At 36.7% G+C, this 21344-nt stretch overlaps 1 protein-coding gene across 1 annotated transcript in view; it reads left to right on the top strand.

Annotated features, from left to right (window-relative positions):
• Window positions 1-430: 430 nt before the first annotated feature.
• The window catches only part of MROH9 (maestro heat like repeat family member 9), a 54706-nt gene continuing 33792 nt past the window's right edge, over window positions 431-21344 (top strand). Inside the window, exons 1-4 of the mRNA XM_033092676.1 lie at window positions 431-602; window positions 9200-9297; window positions 11260-11306; window positions 16063-16142. Coding sequence (XP_032948567.1) covers window positions 9234-9297; window positions 11260-11306; window positions 16063-16142 — 191 coding nt within the window. The 5' untranslated portion in view covers window positions 431-602; window positions 9200-9233. The remainder of the gene's footprint in view (window positions 603-9199; window positions 9298-11259; window positions 11307-16062; window positions 16143-21344) is intronic.

The raw sequence follows: 21344 nt of genomic DNA on the forward strand, positions 1-21344 counted from the left end.
AATCTTGCTATTTGAAAGACCATGGATGGATCCAGAGGTTATTACTTTGGAACTCATTCTCCCAGCAAATGAAATCATGTTTTAAAGGCCCACTGGAAATAGTTCTTGAAAAACATTGTGATGAGTTAAGTGTAAATGAATCAGAAGTGGAAGGATTGGGTTTCTCTGGAAATATACATGAGCTGAAAAATAAAGGGTGGGAAAATTTTCCACCCAAGGTCCTTAAGAAAGAATTGGAATGTGTTGCCAAGAAATGACAACCTGTTTTTCCAACACTCGTTTGAATTCCCTGCTTTTCCTTTTCAGGCACCTGACAAAAAGTATTTGCTACTCAGATGCTTTCGTCCACCCTGAAGTGTGACTTTATTAATTCAATTAACTAAGGGCCAGGCTTTCTTCCCATTACACAAACTAAAGGGGCACCTACGGTCTTGCAAGAACAGCTCATGAAGCCATGGGAGGCAGGCAACCTTCACGACGGACGGAGGCTCTAATGAGCTTTGATCACCAGGCTCTCACTGGGGCTGTATGGGATTCTGTTACCACTCAAAGTTTACAGGAAGAAGTTTCCATCCATCGTGATAAAGTCTGCTTTTCTGGAGGTAAAGGTGTGGGTGATGGGGAATGGCGGGGTGTGTGTATCCTTTGCCTGCTGGTTCACTTGTTTCATTCCTCTTATGGAAGGAAAGTCGGATTCTTCCTTTCCCAAATATTATAATAATGGAGAGAAGAACAGTTGCTCCCTGGGTTTCAGTAACTAAGTGTAGCAGTGAGCTTTTGTGATGTAACAAATCACAACAAAATTTAGTAGCTTAAAACAATGGTTTATTGTTTCCCAAAATCTTTGGGTTCTTTGGGTCCAGGCTGAGTCCCGATGGCTTCACTAACCTCTCGGGTTAGTTCCCATTGTCTTATCCTTCCATTCCTGTATGTTCCAAATTATGTATATTAAGCATCCGTTAATTTTGTTGTATATGGGAAGCTATTTTTTGTCTCATATTTTCTTTAATGTCTATGTAATTAGATTCATGATGTTCATAGTTTTGCATTCTGATTTGATTTAGTAAAAATTGCACTGTAGTTTCCCCATCTTTGAAAATTCTCTAAACATAATTTTAACAGCTGTATAATATTATTTAATTTGAGGTGTGCCTCACAATTGAGGTAACCATTTTTCTTTTGTTGATTCTTGCATTGTTTCTGTGTTCACAGTATAAGTAATACTTATAAGTGATAGTGTGTTCACAATATAAGTGATAAATGTCTTTGTAAACAAAATTTTGAATGAGTCTCTCTATCTCTATTTTCCTCTCTCTCTCTCTCTCTCTTGTCTCTTCAAGTGCGATTGTTGTGTCACAGAGTGTAAACCCTTGCACAGCTCTTAATGGATCAGAATTATGTTGCAGGCGGGTCCAAAGGCGGGTTCTCCGCAGCACTAAATGACAGCACTAAATGACATCCCCACATAGAGCTCTGCACAGACCTGCTGGGAAGGCGCGCTTTGATAAGCAAAAGAAGACGGGAGGCGTGCTCCCTGAGAGAAGAGAGAAACAGCAGCTACGAAATGTTGGAGGAGAAGAAATCAGCCCCAGCGTGTACAGGAAGGACAAGAAAGGGGTGGGAGTGAACTCCTACGGGCAAGACCTCCCTGATGTCACCTTCGTGGGCTTCTCTTAATCCCAAACCTCATACGGTGTCACGTATGCAAGGTGATAAAAATCCATTTGCATGAATAAAGCCGATTTTTCCAGTCTTGATTGTATTTGTTAGTAAAAGCTTTCCTAACGTTAAAGCTCATGCTGTTCTGTATGTCCATCAGGTAGGATCTCATTTGTCTGCAAGAGATAAAGACTTAAAGCAGGAGATTAAAAGTTTATTTATCGTTGTGTATGAATAAAGTCCAGAGGTGATTGCAGAAGGTTGCCCGGTCAGTTTCAGGATTATCAAGGCCCATCCATCATCCAGTCTGCGATGATCATGTCTTGGCTGCAGCCAATGGGAAAGAGAAAAGGGAAAACAGAGCAAGCCTCTCTCTCCATTGAAAAATGGTTCCAGGAATCTGCACATGGGACCCTGGCAAGGAATGCTGGGAAATGTAACCCTTATTCCAAGCAGCCATGTACTCAGCTAAAAATTGGGAATTCTATCACGACAGAAGAATGAGAACATGCCCCAGTATGTAATTAAAGAAAGACGTATGAAGAAAAATGTTAAAAGGACACTAAAGAAAATGAAAGAATATGAAAAACTCGAGGAAGAATGAGCAGCCAGAAGAAGTGCAATCCAGTGTTTCTAGTAGGGACTTCTGAATATCTCAAAGGCACTATTCTAAGAAAGAAATTTTACTGCTCGCCTCATCTCTTCTTTGTTTCTATTAGGTTGGTGCAAACGTAATCATGATTTAAGGGGATAAAAATAATTGCAAACACCGCAATTACTTTTGCACCAACCTAATATTTTCTCTCGCCCACTTTAGGGAGTCGGGGATGAGCTGAGTAAGAAAATGGGGAAAACCATACTTTACCCCATTCTGGAGAATGCCAGATCGCCAACAGCCCTAGCTTGGAGGAGGAGAAGCTGTGATTTTGAGTAAAAAAAAAACTGTGCTATTGCATGAACTTGGACAGTTTTAATCACTAAATTGCGATAGTTCTACTTAAAGTGATTACAGGACTTTTTAGCAGTGATGAAAGATCAGACATGTCATAGGTGTGCTCCAGATGGTTTTATCCAAGAGCAGAAAGAGCTTTCCTATTGAACAAAGTTGAAAGAGATAATGAGAAGTAAAAGTAAATCATTTGTGATTATATCCCATGAGTATTGCTTGTACAAAGTAATGGGTACAATTACTACCTCACAGGTTTTATGTGTGTGTGCAAAGATTATATATATATATTTAATGTAAAAAAGCAGTGGAGAACAAGGCATAAAAAGGCACTAAATAAATGTTGGTTTCCTCCCCTTGATTTATACTATTCATCAAAAAAATATATATTGAATTCATACCATTTGCCAGTTATGGTTTTCAGAATAAAGACACAGAACAGAAAGAAAATCACAGCAAACACTAGAAATAGATTTGAAAAAAACACCTTATCTAAATTCTCCTTGTCTAAAGAGAATTCCGTTTATTTGACTCACTCCCTCCTGGGGGCAGCTGTTGAAATTTTAGACACAATTCCCAGGAGGGACTCCAGCACTTGAGGCTTGGAATCTTAACACCATTTTGTTAACAGAGCCATCCATCCCATAACATAGGTCTTGAGTTTTGTGAGCTCATTTAGTTTTCGTGTTTTTTTTTTTTTTTTTTTTTTGCTAAAAGCTGATGCCAACCCAATGGGTCCACATACAGACAGACAGGGTCTGAAACCCTTTCTGGAGGTAATGGGCTGGAGAACGGCCACTTTCCATTGTGTCACCTAAAGGTGGAAATTTCCGTTTTCTCCATTAACATGGTGAATTTCACTTGCCTTTTATGCTTTCCTAGTGTTAACCTCTAATGTCTACAAGTTTTATCTTTAGTGACACCTAGTGGCTCCATGTTGTAATAAGAACACTGTTCAGCTTTGAAGCTTTCTCTGGTTAAGTAAGGAACGGGCCAAGAGGGGCTAGGGTTGGGTTTGTTGTTCATCTTTACACTTGTTACATAGTCATGTGAGAAAAATGATTTTGTATCACGACCATTCAGATTCTCCCACTTCCTACTTATGAAACAGAATTAATATGTGTGCTCCCACATCATTGATGGGATGTCAGAAATCTCTGGAAAAGAGGTGCTATGTTCTTTCAAGTGGTTATAATTGTAAAACAGCTCCCTTTCCCTCCTTTGGAAGCTATAGAGGAATTACAAACCAAGACTGTGGGGAGGAGAAACAATGTCAAAAGTTTCTTGCCCTGGCTGGAGTAGAGACACACTATGCAGATATTTAGAGAGGAAGAAGCCAATGATTCACATTTTTTTCTGTCTGGTTTGAACTTGTGATTACTTAAAAGCAAAATGAAAACCAGAATTTGACATTCCAGATTTGAAATCCATTTCAAGATCATTTTATAATAGGCCCAATTGTGGTTAAGCAGTTATTTATCTTACTCTTGCCTTTTGTTTTCTCTCCACCCATAGATTATAAAAAATTGGACAGAGTCAAATGAATTCCCAGAGAACAGAACTCAATCCAATATGACTTTCTTCTTTCTTCCTGAGTTTTAAATAGAGAAAAGCACAAAAATAATATAGCAAACACTCATATGTCCATACTTTCTTTAATAAAATAAAAAGCTGGTCTTTTCCCCTGCATTCCAATGCTATTCCCCTATCACTCTTATGCACATGGTATTTATTCTCCCAGCCCATGCTTTGTAAAAAATAATTTGCTCTCTACATAAGCACTCATCGAAAATATTATTCAGTGTGTGTTTTATTTATATAAATATTATTGTACTGTAGGCATCATTCTATAATTTGTTTTTTATTGCTATTCATGCGTAGGTATATAATCTTAGCTCATTATTTTAAATGCCGAGTTCCACTATATAAAAAGATTACAATTTATTTGTCCATTCACTTACTGTAAGACTTTATTCCAATAACTTTTTCCTATTAAAAACAATGCTGTACTAGTACTTTTGTAATGGTGGAGTAGAATCTCTAAAAATTTGTTCTGCCATAAAAGCAATGAGAACACTGGCAAAATTGTCAAAATCAACTTTTTCAGGACTCGGGGAATTAACCAAAGGCTTGCAATCATCTAAGGAGCGTTTATTCAAAAAAAAAAAAAAAAAGGCTAAAAACCAATAGTACCTGTGAAACTCAGCAGCCTAGCCATTGCTAAAGAGGGCAGAATAGATTTATAACGCGCCCCAAGTTCTCCAGGGAACTATCACTATCTGATTTGCCTGTTATCTCCCTGAAAAAGTACCATTCACAGGTCTTGTTTTTACTTTACTTGACTCAAAACTCTTCCAGTGCAAACAGCTCTATTCCGAGAGAATTTGTCAAAACGCAGCAGTGGCAACTGTTTCACACTGCAGCTGCCTGAGGTTGGAGCAAACAAGAAGCTGTCCAAAATCTTAAAAGCAAAAATTGGGGGAATAAGAGGCCCACAGCGGGCTTTGAAAACTCTGACATATTCCTGGAAATCTAGAAGTCATGCACATGTACGGGGGTCTGCACATGCCAAGAAAAGACCTGAAAAGGTTTTAATCTCTCACCTCTGGGTACCCTTGAAATTCTTTGCAATTAGGAAACAAAGACTAATGCAGTGTTATAAATTGCTGGAAGTGTAGAAACCATTCCACGACACACACACACACACACACACACACACACACACACACACACAGAGATTCCCTTAGCAAAACTGGAAGACTTATCAGTTCAAAGCCTTTAAGGAAATCTGTCTTATCAATAGCTAACTGAACAGAGAATTCAGTGGTCACATGTGATAAAGAATATAACCTTATAGAACTAGTCCAGTAAAGTCAGTATATTCGCAAAATAAAACCATCATCAACAATAACAAGCATAGCAATGAACTCTGAGGAAAGGGGGCAATATGATTTCCAGAGCTGCCATATTATATTATTTTACATATTTAGATTTTAATGAAAATTATGACACATGCAGAGAAAAAGTAAGGCATGGTCCATATACAGGGAGAAAAAGCAATCAACAGAAACTGTCCCAGATGAAACCAGATGTTGTACTTACTAGACAAAGACTTTTAATAAACTATTACAAATATAGTGAAAGAACTAAAGGAAACCATGTCTTTAAAGCACTAAAGAAAAGTATAAAAACAATGTCTCTCTCACCAAATAGAGAATATCAAAAAAGAAACAGAAATTAAACAATATAACCAAATAGAAATTCTGGAGTGAAAAGTATACTAGAGGGGCTCAACAGCAGAAGGAAAAATCAGCAAACTTAACAGTAAGTCAATTTATGTTATCCAGTCTAAAAAACAGAAATAAAAAAGAATGAGGAGAACTAAACAGATCCTTAGGGATTTGTGGGACATCATCAAAATATGCCTAATATGAGTCATATAAGGAGAGGAGAGAAAGAAGCAGAAATAATATTTGTAAAAATAATAACCAAAAACTTCCTGAATTGGATTAAAAAAACAAAAAGAAGAAACCCTAACCTACACCTACAAGAAGCTCAAAGAACATCAAGTAGCATGTCTAAAGATAAAGAGAAAAATTTTAAAGGAACAAGTGAAAAGTAACTCATCATACAACGTATTGTCATAACATTAACAGGTGATTTATCATCAAAAACAATGGAGGCCCGAAAGTAGTGGGAAAACACAACAAAAGAAAAAAGATGTCAACCAAGATTTCTCTATCTGGTTATCCTTCAAAAAATTATGCCTCAAAAAATAAGAAAAAAATTAAAACATTCACAAACAAAAAATAAGGGAAAATTTTGCTATCATCTCTGCCCTGCAAGAAATGCTAAAAATATTGCTTAAGGCTGAAATGATAGGGTATTAGACAGTAATTCAAATATACACAAAGACAAAACTTCAGTAAAGTTAACCACATAAATAAATATAAAAAGCAGTAGAAATGTATCTTTGTTGTATTCTCCTGTCAGATTTAAAAGGTAAGCGTATATAGTAATTATAAAACTGAGTTAATGATATTATAATGTAAAAATGTATACATATTATGTGTATATGTATAATATTTATTATAATAATATCACAAAGGAGAGGGACGGAATAAACAATATTAGAAAAAAGTTTTTACATACTATTGAAATTAAGTTGGTATTAAGTCAAACTACATTGTTTTACACTAAAGTTTGGGGGTTTTTTTAACTTCTTTTTTTGAATTTTTTATTTAAGTGTGTTTTTCCAGGACCCATCCAGCTCCAAGTCAAGTAGTTGTTTCAATGTGGTTGTGGAGGGCACAGCTCGTGGCCCATGTGGGGATCGAACCGGCAACCTTGCTGTTAAGAGCACCGCGCTCTAACCAACTGAGCTAACCGGCCGTGCCAGGCTAAAGTTTTAATTGTAATCCGCTGGGCAATGACTAAGTAAATAATTCAAAGATATATAGTAAAAGAAACAAAATAGCAAAAATAAAATACTAGCTAAAAATATACAAGAGTTTAATAATGGATGAAATTCAAATATTGGCAAAGGTGAAAAGAAACTGAAACTTTCTCATCCCACTGAAGAAAGTATAAATGGATAGAACTATTTTGTAGAGCAATTTGTCAAGATTGAAAACCTACAACCCAGAATTTCCAGTTGTAAGTCCACAGACTAAGAAATACTCATACAATTTGTGCACTAGGAGACAGCATTCTTTTTATAAGATATAATTCCCATTCCATAAAATTCACCCTTTTAAAGTGTACATTTTAGTAGTTTTAAATATATTTACAGGCTTGTATAAATATCGGCACTAATTTTAGAACATTTTCATCAACCCCAAAAGAAACCCTGTGCTCAACTGCAGTCACTCCCTGTGTCCTTCTTCGCCTTCAACACCTGGATGCCACTTATCTACTTTCTGCCTCCATGGATTTGCCTATTCTGGACATTTCATATAAATGGAATCACACAATATACTGCCTTTTGTGACTACTTTCATTCTCTTACTACAATGTTTTCAAAATGCATCCATGTTGTGGCATGTATGAGAACTTCATTCCTTTCCATGGCTGAATAATATTCCATTGTACGGATATGGCACATTCTGTTTATCCATTCATCAGTTAATGTAGATTTCGATTGTTTTCAAAATGGAAATTAAAATGGTCCACTAGAAATTTCTATTTACTATAAAATTAATAAAAAATGGAGGAATAGAGAAACACAAAGACAGAGAGAAATCTAGTAGCAAAATGGTATTTCAGTAGTTGTATTTCCATGATTCCAAGGGAGACGAAACATCCTTTAATATTTATTGATCATTCAGTTTTGCTGTTTGGTGAATTTGCTATTCCTAACCTTGCCCATCTGCGATTGGTTTGCCGAACTACGTTTCAGTGCTGGTAACACACAAACCAGAAGTTTAGTAAGAGGTTTTGCAGCTACCTGGGCATGTCAGTACTTTCTAGGCAGGAACGACATCCATTCCAGAATGGAATCTTTGAAATCTATGGTTGCCATGACAAGTGACAACACCTCAAAGGATTCCTTTGGTTGACAGAGTATTTTACCTTCGGCTAAGAGGTGAAAATATTTGAGATTCCCTTCACAGCCATGCCTTGCCAACGATTACAGAAAAGTTACACACAAGTAAGTGATTTTTCTCCTATTCATCCTTCAGTCAGTCAAAAGCCTGTTTTCTTTCTAGCCTTGACTACTTTTCTTAGTTTTTGTTCTGTTAAAAGAAAGAAGGATGGATATCTTAGAATTTACCACACCATGGGCTCGCCTCTAAAGTTCTTACCAAAGAGTTTATCTTTGTTAATTAATCTCCCAACTTCATGTCTATTTTCTTTTTCACCATCGGACTACATCCCGCCTAACTTGTAGACATCTTGAGTACTTATGTTAACGGATGGCAGTCTAACCCACCCATAAGGTGACAGCCACCAATGTGTGGTGTCACCCCCAGCACTTAAGCTCTAAAATTGAACTACCCTTCAGAAGACATTTCATTTTCCTCAATGAAGCTGGATTTTAAGGAGTCAGAAAACAGAAAAATTCCTCAGGTAGTGAAAAGTTATTGAGACTAAATAGTAGTTTAAACATCAATATAAAAAAGTTGGTCACTATTTATTTATTAAAATAAATCATACACATGTAAAAACACAGAATAGCAAAAATTGTACTGGGGGAAATTCTAGATGTGTCCTAAAATTTCTTCATGGATCTATTTACTCCTGTGAAATTTTTAACTGAATTTTGCCAATAACCTAAATGACCTTGGGAGAGGATCCTGACCCTCACATGGCAGCAGTCTGTAATGACAAATTGATTCCAGCCATGTGCACTAATACTGAATCCTATTTATTTAAAATCCTAAACAGAGCCTGACCTTCTGACCTACAGAAACTGTCAAATAATAAATGGGGTTTTTTTAAGCCACTAAGTTTGTGGTGATTTGTAACACAGCAATAGAAAATTAACATGATCTACATGCCATGTAACATAGAAGCATCAAAATTAATAAAGCAAAACAAAACTATAGGAACATTACTAGTACTAATGTACTAATACAAAATACTCTTTTGCAGCATTAGTAGAAGACTTTTATTCACCCCTGTCAGCATGATATCAAAGGGTCATGAAATACATAGGAGCTCAAGATACTCAAGATGTAATAGAGACACAGGTAAGTGTGTGTGTGTGTGTGTGTGTGTGTGTGTGTGTGTGTGTATGTATGACAGAGACCCATATATCAATCTCTGTCCATGAAAACGAAGAACATATCTTTTTTTCCTAATGCCCACAAAAAGATACATTCATAAAGGATAAACCCATATGTTAGGCTAGAAATTTCTCTATAAATCCCAAAATGTAGAAATCACAAAAATAGTCTCTGATCACAATGCAAAAATAAAAGGTAAGGGAGGAAGTAATAATGAACTTCTGAAACAAATTTTAAAAACTCTTCTATTTTCCATCTAAAGTCTTCTATTTTAAACAATTCTTGAGTCAGAGGAAATTAATACAGAGATTACAGAACACTGATAATGCTACATATTAGAACCCATAGCATATAGCCAAAATGAGGCACAGAGAAAACTCCACAACCTTAACTACTTAGAATAATAAAGCAGAAAGAATGACACTAACTGAATCAAATATCCAAAACAAAGTGAGAAAAGGAACAAAATAAATTCAAGGAAGACAGAAAGAAGGAGGCATACATTAAAGACGAAGCTGAATTCTTGAATTTGATAAGAGAAAAATAGTAGGACTAACGGATAAATTCAAAATCTGATACTTTCTCATGATAAGGACTCTTCCCTTCTGTGACATTCTTTCCAAAATCCTGTATTCCCAGTCTAATCCGAGGGTAAAAAAACAAACAAACGAACACCAGATAAATGCAAATTGAGGAATAGTCTAGAAAATACCTGACTGTCAATGTCACCAACAAGGACAGATTGCAAAACACCTATAGATCAGAGAAAATTCAGGAGACATGATAATTAAATTCAATGTGGAATTCTGGATTTGATCCTGCACAGGTAAAGGACATTAGTAGAAAAATGAATGAAACCCAAATAAAGCCTATAGTTTAGTTAATAAGATTGTAGCGATATTAATTTCTTGTTTTGACAAATGTGCTATGATTATGTCATATATTAACATTAGGTGAAATTGGGTGAGGGGGGTGTATGAGAACTCTGTTTTATCTTTGCAACTTTCCTGTAAATCTAAAATTATCCCCCAAACTTTAAAAATTATTTTTAAAAAATAGTTACAAAAGACATAGAAATCTAAACAGAGTAATTAAAATGGAAGAAATAAAAATAACCATTAAAGGGCTACCTCATCAAATAAACAAAAAAAAACATAGCAGGTCCTGAAGGTTTGATAAGGGAATTTTATCAAACATATCGGTAATTGATGACTCCAATTCTAATTAAATAATTTTGATAACACAGAGAAATTTACAAGGCATTCATTCTATCTCATGAAGTAAGTAATTCAAAAATATTTTAGACTTTTCTTTTCTCATTTTAATATATTTTATTTCTTTCTATTTTCTAATAGTAGTGGATGGACTATCCAAAAATGGCAAATAATAGTAGTAATGATGGTGATCTTTGTCTTGTTCTTTAATCAGAATTCTTTTAATTATTTTCTTATTACATCTGGTTCTGGCTTTTGCATTTACATATCACATTAAGAAATTAACTACTTATCTATTTTATTAAGAACTGTTGTCAATAAAATAGATTCAAAACTTCATCAGAATATTTTTTCTCAATAAAAAAGTATATGAATTTTCTTTTGTTTAGCAATTTACATTGAGAATTCTATTGTAGGTTTTTCTTTTATTGAACCATCCTTGTGTATTCCAAATAACTACCACTTGGGAAATAGTTCATTATTCTTTTAATGTGGTTCTGTATCCTGTTTGCTGATATTTTTAAGTGTTGTTCAGTAATATTAATAATGAACTTGTCTGTAGTGTGTGTGTGTGTGTGTGTGTGTGTGTGTATTTTGTGTTGGGCTTTGCCATCAAGGTCATACTAGTTTCAGAGTTTAGGATATGTCCCCCTCAGTGATAAGAGATTAAGTGAATTCTCTTTTAAATAGTCTCTTTCTTCTCCCTGACTAGTAACTGCTCTGCAGATTGGGCAGTCCATTGTGAAATGGCACCACATGGTAAGTAATACTTTTTAAGGACATTAATGTAACTGAAATCTCTTGGGGGGAAAAAAAATAACTTGTTCACTTTCTCCATTATAAGGCTGTAATAATTAATGTTTAAAATATATGTGTGTGGATGAAAGTGAAAAAAAAAATGGTAGTTTGATTTTAGCTTTGTTTCCCTGCAGTCATGTTCTTGCTCACCCTCACGTGCCCCTGGAAATGAACTTCAACACCAATTCAAAAGGATGAAAGTTTTGACCCCTCCCCCTATTGCCAACCCCCCCCTTCTCCTGACTGGTCTGTTACAACCGCCTCATATCCTTCCTTCCATCATCCCAGTGGGAATTCTTCCCACCAAACGATGTCAGAAGTAACAACCAACAGGAAGCAGACAGAAAGTCATGCTGAGGGCAGACCAAATATATATATATTAATATATATATATTCCCAGTTCACAACCACAACCCCAGAGAAATAAGGATGAGCAGAGCTGTGAGAGAGGGAAGCCCCTTTCCCACTCCAATAATAATAAAAACAGGTAACGTTTATACGGCATTTATAACATATTAGGCATGCTGTGAGTGCTTTAAATGAATAATTCATTTAATCCTCACAACAGCTCTATAGGGTAAGGACCACCCTGATTCTCACTTGGCAAATGAGGAAACTGAGACAGGGGGTGACCTTCCCGTGATCGTACAACTGCTAAGTGGCAGAGACAGGATGTGAACTTATGGAGTCTGGTTCCAGAGACACCGAGATAAGCACCAAGCTATACGACGTCAACCCTAAAACCAAGAATCTTGCCTGCCCTGGGAATGGATTGCAAGGTTGAAGATTTTAAATACACAGGCTTCAGTATTAATAATAATGGTGAAGTTGCGTTAATAACCCAAGGAGATGGAAAGTTCTTGTCATCCGACTTAGAGGTCCAGAAGGGGGACAGATGTCTAGGGAAAATAATCTACAGAGGTTGGCAGACAAGGGACGGCCAGAGCACGGTGGCAGCAGTTACAGAAAACAGACAAACAAACAAACAAACAAACAACAACACAGGATTATTTTCTACTCTTCGCAGCCAAAAGAGTGTCATTAACATTCCTGTATCTGGGTCTCTCTCTCTCTGGAAGGATGCACAAGAAACCAGCCACAACAGCAGACTCTAGGATGGGAATGAGGGCCTGGGAGCTGGAAGTGGTGGGAAGATGTAGGGATTCTGTCCACTGTTCACCCTTCTGTACTCTGCATGTGTGTGTGTGTGTGCATCACTTCTTTCAATGTTTAACTAAATAGGATATAATGCTTTAGAAGTTCATTCAAAGAGACGCTTCTGTAGATAATCTAAGTTTCATTGCCGGGTCCAACTATGTCTTTGTACCTAAATTGGTGCTATAAGAACAAGCACAACTGGAAGAATTAATACGGAGAGTGCACAGTGTGGTTACGTGGGCTCTGGTGGCTTCTGCAGTCGTGGAAAATAAGTTAACTATCTTTGGATGGCTTCCTTCGGGGTGTAGCCTTCGGCTCTCTCAACATCGGGCCTTGGCCAGGTTGGTGGGGACGTGAAAGCAGCAGCAGCAGCAGCAGCAGCTTCCCTACCTCAGGAAGGCGCCAGCACACACGGGAAGCCTAAGAGGGAGGGCACTGGATGTACATGCCCTCAGTTCAGATGCCCCATCTGTCCCCACCGTGTGATATGTGGCTGTTGTCAGAGAAAGGAGATATTCTGGTGATCTAGAGATGAAGGAAAAGGTGCAGACTCAGGGAACATTCTAGAGGACCAAGTCCACGGTTCCCTGTGAGTATTCCCAGAATTCTTTGGGAATTCCTAGAAGAGAATTCAAATTCCCTCTGAATGACGATTATTATGATAATCCCATTCCCCCCAAGCTAAGGTGGCATCAGAAACACACATTAGATGCACATGATTTGACACACCTGAGACTTAAAGAACTAGGCAAATTGGCACGGCTCCAATTTTTCTGGCCAACAATGACAACAGGCATTGAACAAAAATGCCATTGATATACGATATATATGAAAAGCAGACAATCAGCTTATAGAAAAAAGCCAAAATAATAAACACGGAAGCTTAAGGTCCACCACACTGGTCCTTGTACCCAGCATTAGGAAATATATTACAAAGGCCAGATTCCCAGGATTGAGACCATTTTATCATTTCCTGTGGGTTTCAAATGAAAATCCATAGCAACTGAAAATGAGATAAAAGAGAACTTCGCCCCAGAATAGAAATTAAAGCCAGAATGATGATCGTACGGCCCAGCTGATGTATTGAAGAATTTCTAGGCACCCTGGTGAGCGTGGTACATATTCTGAACAATCACAAAAAGTCTAACTGGAGAAAACAGCTGACATTTCTGGCTAAGTCCTATAACTTCTTAGAATGACGTCACTGGAGAACCAGTTTACCTACGCTGGCAACCCTGATGGCTTATCAACGTGTGTGCTGGCTTTTCGCGTTAGATAAACATTAGCTATGATATGGCACAAGTGACAGCATGCCGACGGCAAGGAAGGGAGATGCTGCAAAACCAGGGAATCAACAAAAGACGTGATGTGAAAGTAATGGAGCAGAGCAATAACCTGGTGATGGACGTGGAGCGACCGATTTGGCTCCATGAAGAAGAGAAGCTAGCTCACACGGGTGGAGCAGAGGTCCATGTTAACTGCAGATCAACTCAATGACCACGGGCTGCTGTGCCAGGAAGCTCCAGGACTGAGTGGAAATAGTTCACTTAAACAGTGCCTCTCAATCTTGGCTGCACATCAGAATCGCCGGAAAGGCTTTTTATTTATTAACACTGATATCTAGTCTTGAATACAGACCTATTAAATCCACATCGCTGGAGGTGTGGCCTAGGAATCAAAAATCAGTATGTTTCAGCCCCTTAATACACTGCCAAGCTTGAGAGCCAGTGATTTAGCTTTGAAGTGTCACAAACTGATGTCCAAGGACTCTAAGCCCAGTAAAAACCTGATCCCCCAGAAAAGTTGCCACTGAGGCAATAGCCCCAGAGAACTTGCTTATACAGAGACAGAATGTTCAGATAGTCACGGCCCAGAGAAATGGGGACTAGGAAATTTCTGGCCAAATTGAATGAAAATGGCGACAAGGACAAAAATGTCTTAGTTCAAAATAGACAAATCACCACTATAGTTCCAGGTGACAGTGAGAGTTGTCTGCCTTATGGAAGGTTTCATGTTCTATTATTAATAATAACATGCTTTATGCTAATAAGCAACTTAGCAAAGAATTATCCTTTCACGATTAAGTAAAATCATGTTTGCTGTCGTTAAGAATCACTGGTAGGTACGAATACAAACATTTTCGAGAAAGGAGAATGAGTTCTCTGCCACCATGCAGTCTGAGCACGGCCCGGGGGCAGAGGGGTTGGACCACATGCTGTGTCCCTGGGAGGTCACGATGGGATGCTAATGCTTAGCAGGGAAATACCATGTTTTGGTTCAGACCCCAGTCAGGAAGTTTATCTGACTGTCTTAGTCAGTTCGGGATGGTTTAACAAGATACCACAGACTAGGGGGCTTGAGCAACAGAAATCTGTTTCTCACAGTCCTGGAAGCTGGGAAGCCCAAGGTCAGAGTATGGAAAATTCAGAAAATTCAGTGTCTGGGGAGCGTCCGCCCCTCTGGGGGTTCAGACAGGACCTTCTCGCATCTTCATATGGGGGAGAGAGACTGAAAGCAAGCTCTCTCTCATCTCTTCTTATAAAGGCACAAATGCCATCAAGGGGGCTCCGCCCTCCTGACCTCATCCAACCCTAACTACCTCCCAACCACCCCACACACACACACCAACACACTGGGGGTTAGCTAGGCTTAAACATATGCTTTTTGAGGGGACACACATGCAGTCCATTACAGGGACTGCATGGACGGGCATCTGGCTCTATCCATCGAGGTGGCTGGCACATCCCAGAGGGGCAGAACATAGATGCCACAGGGCACGCGATGCTGGAGTGAGACGGGCAGCGCTGAGCAAACAGACGGCCTTTGCAGGGTGACCAGTATCCTGGGGTAGGCATTGCCTGTGCGTTAGGGGAAGTAAATCCCCTGAGAAACAGTATTACACAGCAGTACCTGAAAGAGAACTTGGGTCTATTTCAGAAGGAGAGACTCAGAATTTCTATCAACAGCACCAACGACTATGACAGACAGTGACATTGCAACAGAGGCTCAAATGAACACGAGTGGGGGGCACAGAAGAAAAGAGAGGTTCTGCTATTAGGTTTTCTCGAGTTCTCCAGTTTCTTGAATACAGAACCGGGAATTCTGGATGGAATCCCATTGGTGCTCATGGAGAAGCTGACATAGTTTTATTAAACAGCTGTCCTTGATCTGTATGTGACTCTCATTCTATAGAGTTTAGACTTCAGCGAGGTTGGCGTAAGTCACGCCGCGGGTATTTTTATAGGTAGACTCCACCCTGAGCAGATCGCACTTCACAGTTTCACCGTGATGTACAGAAGGGCACCCGGTAAAAAGCATTCCTCACAAATTTTATCTGAAAATGCTAATTATACATGCACAGTGGTTGGCTGTAAAAGGACAGCATGTAGTGTCGTGGGGCTTAACTTACAGTTTGTCTGGTCTCAATACTTCTGTGAACTCTTGGGTTTATATTCCGGCCCAATATGGTCGCTGTAGTCTCTGTAAAAGAGAGAAGTACACATATGTGATGAGTCTCACAGGTCTGTTATGGATTCTTCTCTTTTCCTGGTACTTACAGGAGCATACGGCTCCCAAGCTATGGGATGCATACATAAGCATCTTAAGTCATCAAGCCATGATCCTGTCCATAAACTCCAGGTATCGTAAGCTAATTCTTTCTTATTTCCTTGAATGAGTATCTTTAAAATGTAATAGAGAAAAATCACAACTATGACAAATAAAAAAATGAAAAAATGACTCCAAATTCCACCATCCTAACTCAGCAACTGTTATTTCTTTGTTGTGTTCTTTTTCAATCTTTCTGTATTACATGGATAACTACTGTGTTACCACTAATTATTGCAGAATCATAAGCACACGGCACACTCAATTTTCTGTCATCGTTTTCATTTTGGCATTTTGTCTTCCATGTAGTCACATTTTCATTTTAACAGCAGTATAATAGTCCCTGATTTTAAAACTTTCTAAACTATATTTTACCAAGATGATGATGATCATTTTTGTACGTGAAAGACTATATCTTCTCTGAAATACTTCTTTGAAATACCCTTCTGTGAGGGAGGTTACCGATTGAGATGGCAGACAGCCATGAAAAGGCCCTGGTGCTGGGTGGGGATCCTGATTGGTCAGCAGAGCCATTAGGTCCACAGGGCAGACCCACCAGGACCTTTGCTGAGGCCACCCATCTGCGGACTCTTCCCACTGATGACCCAGCATGGTGGGACAAACAACTCCAGTGGGTGACTTGGCGTGAGGAACCCCCATCTGCCTGGCCAAACCGTCCTTGGAACTTCCTGCAGTCCAAGCCTCTTTCCTCTCTCCCTTTCTTCTCCCTTCCTTCTCTCCTTCTCTTGGAAACCTCTTGCACCTCTAAGTCTTGTTTTGGCATCTGCTTCCTCTAAACCAGAACTCATGAAAATGGGATGATCCCTCTTCGAGCGTTCAATAAATACTGTCAATTGTTGTCCAGAAGAAATGCACAAATAATAAATGCTGTTTAAAGCCTAGTCTCCTAAAAGATTTACATACATTCTGACTTTTTTCTATTTTACTGACATAATAGGTTCAAAATGTTATCTCATTGTTATTTTAATTTGTATTACTTTCAATACAAGCAATACTCAATATTTTCTATATGTTTATGTATTTATTTTCTATATGTGGGAACTCTCTCATCTTCTTTGCCAGTTTATTTGGATTTTAGTGGTGGTATATATTTGGTAGGTGACTCATGATTTTTTAAAAATTTTATCCTCTTTTGACTTTTTAGAATTGATTTTATAGTCATAGATAGTCTTTTAAATTTTTTTGTATGATAGCTGATAAAAAATAAATTCTACATTTCACTTTAATGTTATATTCAATATCTTCTAGCTTTTTGTTATTTGATTTTTGTTACTCTTTAGTTTATAATAGTTGTTTTTATTTATAAACTAATTTAATTTGTACATCACAATTCCATTACACAGACCTGAATTCAACAAACTTTGGCCCATGTTTTTGCAGCTCCTATTTTTGTACATCCTTAGAGACAATGTGGTTTTTTTTTTCCACATTTTTTATATTGTTGGGGCAAAAACTCAAAAGAGGAATATTGGATAACATGCAAATATTTTAGGAAGGTCAAATTTCAGGGTTTATAAATGAAGCTTTGGTGGGAAACAACCACGCCCATTCCTTCATGTATTGCTTACAGTGGCTTTTGCATTACAGTGGAGGAGATGGGCAGACAGAGGCCAGCAAAGCCTTTTTTGCTTTCTGGACCATCACAGAACATGTTTGCTCACCCTTGAGACAGATAATCCTTATTGAAAATGCTCCGTTTCCAGAGCCATGTTTAACCCTTTGAATGTTTTTTTGTATGTGTCTGAGTAATGGAATGGTTATGGGTTTAAAGGGTTCTGAGCTGTTCAAGATTTTGACAGTAGTGGGAGATACGTGAGCCTCCATGGGTGATGAACCACACACACACACACACACACACACACACACACACACACACGAGCATAGCACAAGTAAAACTGGGGCAATCTGAACAGGACCAGTGGATTGAATCAATGTCAATATTCTAGTGAAGGTATTGAACTACAGCTTTTGGAGACTGTTACCATTGGGGAAAGTAGGGTGGAGTGTATAAGAGGTCTAGTAGTTCTTACAATAGCATGTGAATTTACAAATACCTCAATAAAATTTTCAAGTGAAAAAAAAAAAAGAAAAAACCAGCTTATGGGATGGCATTTTGACCTGACATGAAAATGCCTGCCACAATAAATAAGTGAGACATTTGGCCTGAAATAGGGAAAAACAGTATTTGCTAATCCTATATTAGGATATTCTCTAGAATTTCTATTCTATTTCATTGTTTAGAGTTTTATTTCAGTGCTACCACTATATTCTTTTGATCTACTGCTGTTTTGTAATAGATTCTATTAATCTGACAGCTAGATCTTCCGCATTTTCTTGATCTTTTTCAGCAAAATCGTCTATGATAGTCCTTCCAATTTATTTTCCCAAATGAAATGTCAATGTGTTTTACCAACTTCTGGTGAAAATGTTCTGAAATTTTAATTGCAATTTCAGAGTTTGTGAAATAATTTCAGAACAATTGGCATTTATAAGTAATCTTCCTATTTGTAAACATATCTTTCCAGTTATTCAAGTTTTATGCCTCCCTTGAAAATTGGAAGCATATTTAATATAACTTCTGCACATTACTAGACTAATTTCTTAGACATGCTGTATTTCAGTTTCTTTTTCATTTTATGGTTTGGAAAGCAATTACTGATATACTGGGATGCAAGTGGGATTTGGGGGTGGGGTAATATTTGTCCTGTATTTGATTGAGCTTCCTGAACTATTTTTTATTAGATCATGTCTTATTAGAAAGACAAGACATGCTAACACAATATTTTAAAATAAGAAATTGAACCCTCATGTTGTTCCTGTTTTTCACAAAAATACTTACACTACTCAATTAGCAAAATGTGCATTCTTGGTTTTAATAAAATCTTCCAAGGAACTATTTTAGCTTTTTTTCATAGAAAATGATGTTGAGATTTATCAAATACCTTTTCACATTTGATTAAAGAATTATTTTATTATTAAATCTATTAAAAGATATGTATCGATAATAGTTTTTAGAATATTGGGTCCCCTTTATATTCCAATGACAAACCACGATTGGTGGCATTACACTAATATTATTTTTTTAAATTACTGTTCTAAAAATTTAAACTTTATATTCATAAATGAAATTAGTTAATATTTTTGAGATCGTCTTTTATTATAACTCAATTTGAATAACCAGATCCCTGATTTCCACTCATTGGTGATTTTTCTGGATTTATAAACTCATTTATTGTTTTTGTTTGAGGTGTGTGTGTGTGTGTGTATGTGTGTGTGTGTGTGTCTTGAGTAGCTGAATTAACTAGAATTACACAATGATGCTACAAAAAAAAAGAAATAGCGGTTAAGCATGAAGACTTGGGAGTCGGATCAGCTCCCCCATTCACAGATTTTGTGATTTTGATGAAGTTATTTAACTTTTCTAAGCCTCAGACTCCTTATCTGTAAACTAAGGGTAACAATGGTATTTACCTCTCGGTGTTGCTGTGAAGATGTACTGAGAGAACAATGCATGCAGAACAGGTAAAATTCCTTGCACCTGCTGTTCAAGTCCCTAATACCAGGACTTCTTAACCTATTTTAATATGTGGGGAACTCTTACTCACAAAATACACATAGACACATATAAACAAAATTTGCATCTTATTTTACAGGGTTCATAGAAAGGTAGATCCTGGATTAGGATCCCCGTTTCATATTTTATTTTAAAATGTATTTGTCTACCTAAATGTGTTTAAAATGTCCCACATAATATTTCTCCTTTAAATTTTTTTATTCATTATAGATTTTGCTTTTCATACTTTGGTCAAATATTTGATCCATAAAGATTCACGCACGTTATATCTTCATGTATACCTGTATAATTTAATAATATAAGTTAATTTCATTTGTTTCTATTAAACCCATATAATAGCTGACTTCTCTTTTTGGCTAATGTAGTCTTTCTAAATTATTATTTGTTTCTGCTTCCTCTTTTTTCTTTTTTAAATGTGTATTTAAATTTGCCAGTAAGGATCATCACACTTATGATTTCCCATTTTTCTCATTTTATAATGTATTCATTTTGGTTATGCCCTTCATTTATGTGATTATATTTTTTGTTCTTTTAAAATCTTAAGTAATATGCTTAGTTTACTATTTTTCTCTCATTTTAAATGAGAAAAACTCTTGATACTGTTCAAGTATTTTTAAGTACTTTGAATCTTCTAAGTTTAAAAATAGACTTCTCATTGTCATTATAGAATGAAACATATCCTTTCATATTTTAAAACTTTCTATGGCTAAGCATATGATAAATATTTGTCAGCATTCCATGATTAGCTAAAAATATAATCCTTGTTATCTCATTTAATACAGTTTATTATATGTATATAAGTGCACCTCCTTATTGATTACATTTTAAAACCTCTTCTTGTGCAGAATTTTCATTTTTACCTACCTTACGCTGATAATTGAATGCTTAATCTCTCCTATAACTGTGCTTCTATTTCTCCTTGTATAATAATTTAATAACATATATTTTAGTAATTCTATTTAATAATCTATTAATTTTATTTCTATGTGATTTTGGATATTTCATATTATCATACCTTTTATTACTTTGTAGTAATTGTACATATCTCTCTCAATACTCTTTGAATTAAACTTGAATTAAACATTGTATCATATTAATGTTGCCTTCCGATTTGCTTCTGATCATATTTTAATATAATTTCCCCATGTTTTCATTAAGAGGCATTTACTTTCTTTTATTCAATTGCGATTCTTGAAATTATACTTGCAAAAATATACATTGCCTTTGTTTATTAGTTTTTATCTAAAACTTACTGCGTCATAAAAAAAACTCCCAAGTAATTTTTTTAGTATATTTGGTCTACTTCTCACTGCATTTCAAACTTGGAAACAAATATTTAGTTCAAAATTTTAACAAAAGCAAACTCATACAGTAATTTAGTGAGGAATGTCTCTTCTTTCTTCTCTAGTTCCTTTCTATACCACCTGGTCATACATCCTGGAACATACGACAGCACTTACACTAAGACGTCACTTGTTGTAACCCACATTAGTAATTTAAGAGCTGCTCTTTTGAAAACAAATTATATGTAGACCAAAAAATGTATACTTGCTGACAATTGCCCTTGTTGACCCGTAGATTTGGATGTGACTTTCTTCTTTAGTGTTGCCAATGTCTAACTCAGTTTTCTTCACATTTAA

Source organism: Rhinolophus ferrumequinum, chromosome 22 (assembly GCF_004115265.2).
Source record: "Rhinolophus ferrumequinum isolate MPI-CBG mRhiFer1 chromosome 22, mRhiFer1_v1.p, whole genome shotgun sequence".
In the NCBI taxonomy this organism is placed as follows: domain Eukaryota; kingdom Metazoa; phylum Chordata; class Mammalia; order Chiroptera; family Rhinolophidae; genus Rhinolophus; species Rhinolophus ferrumequinum.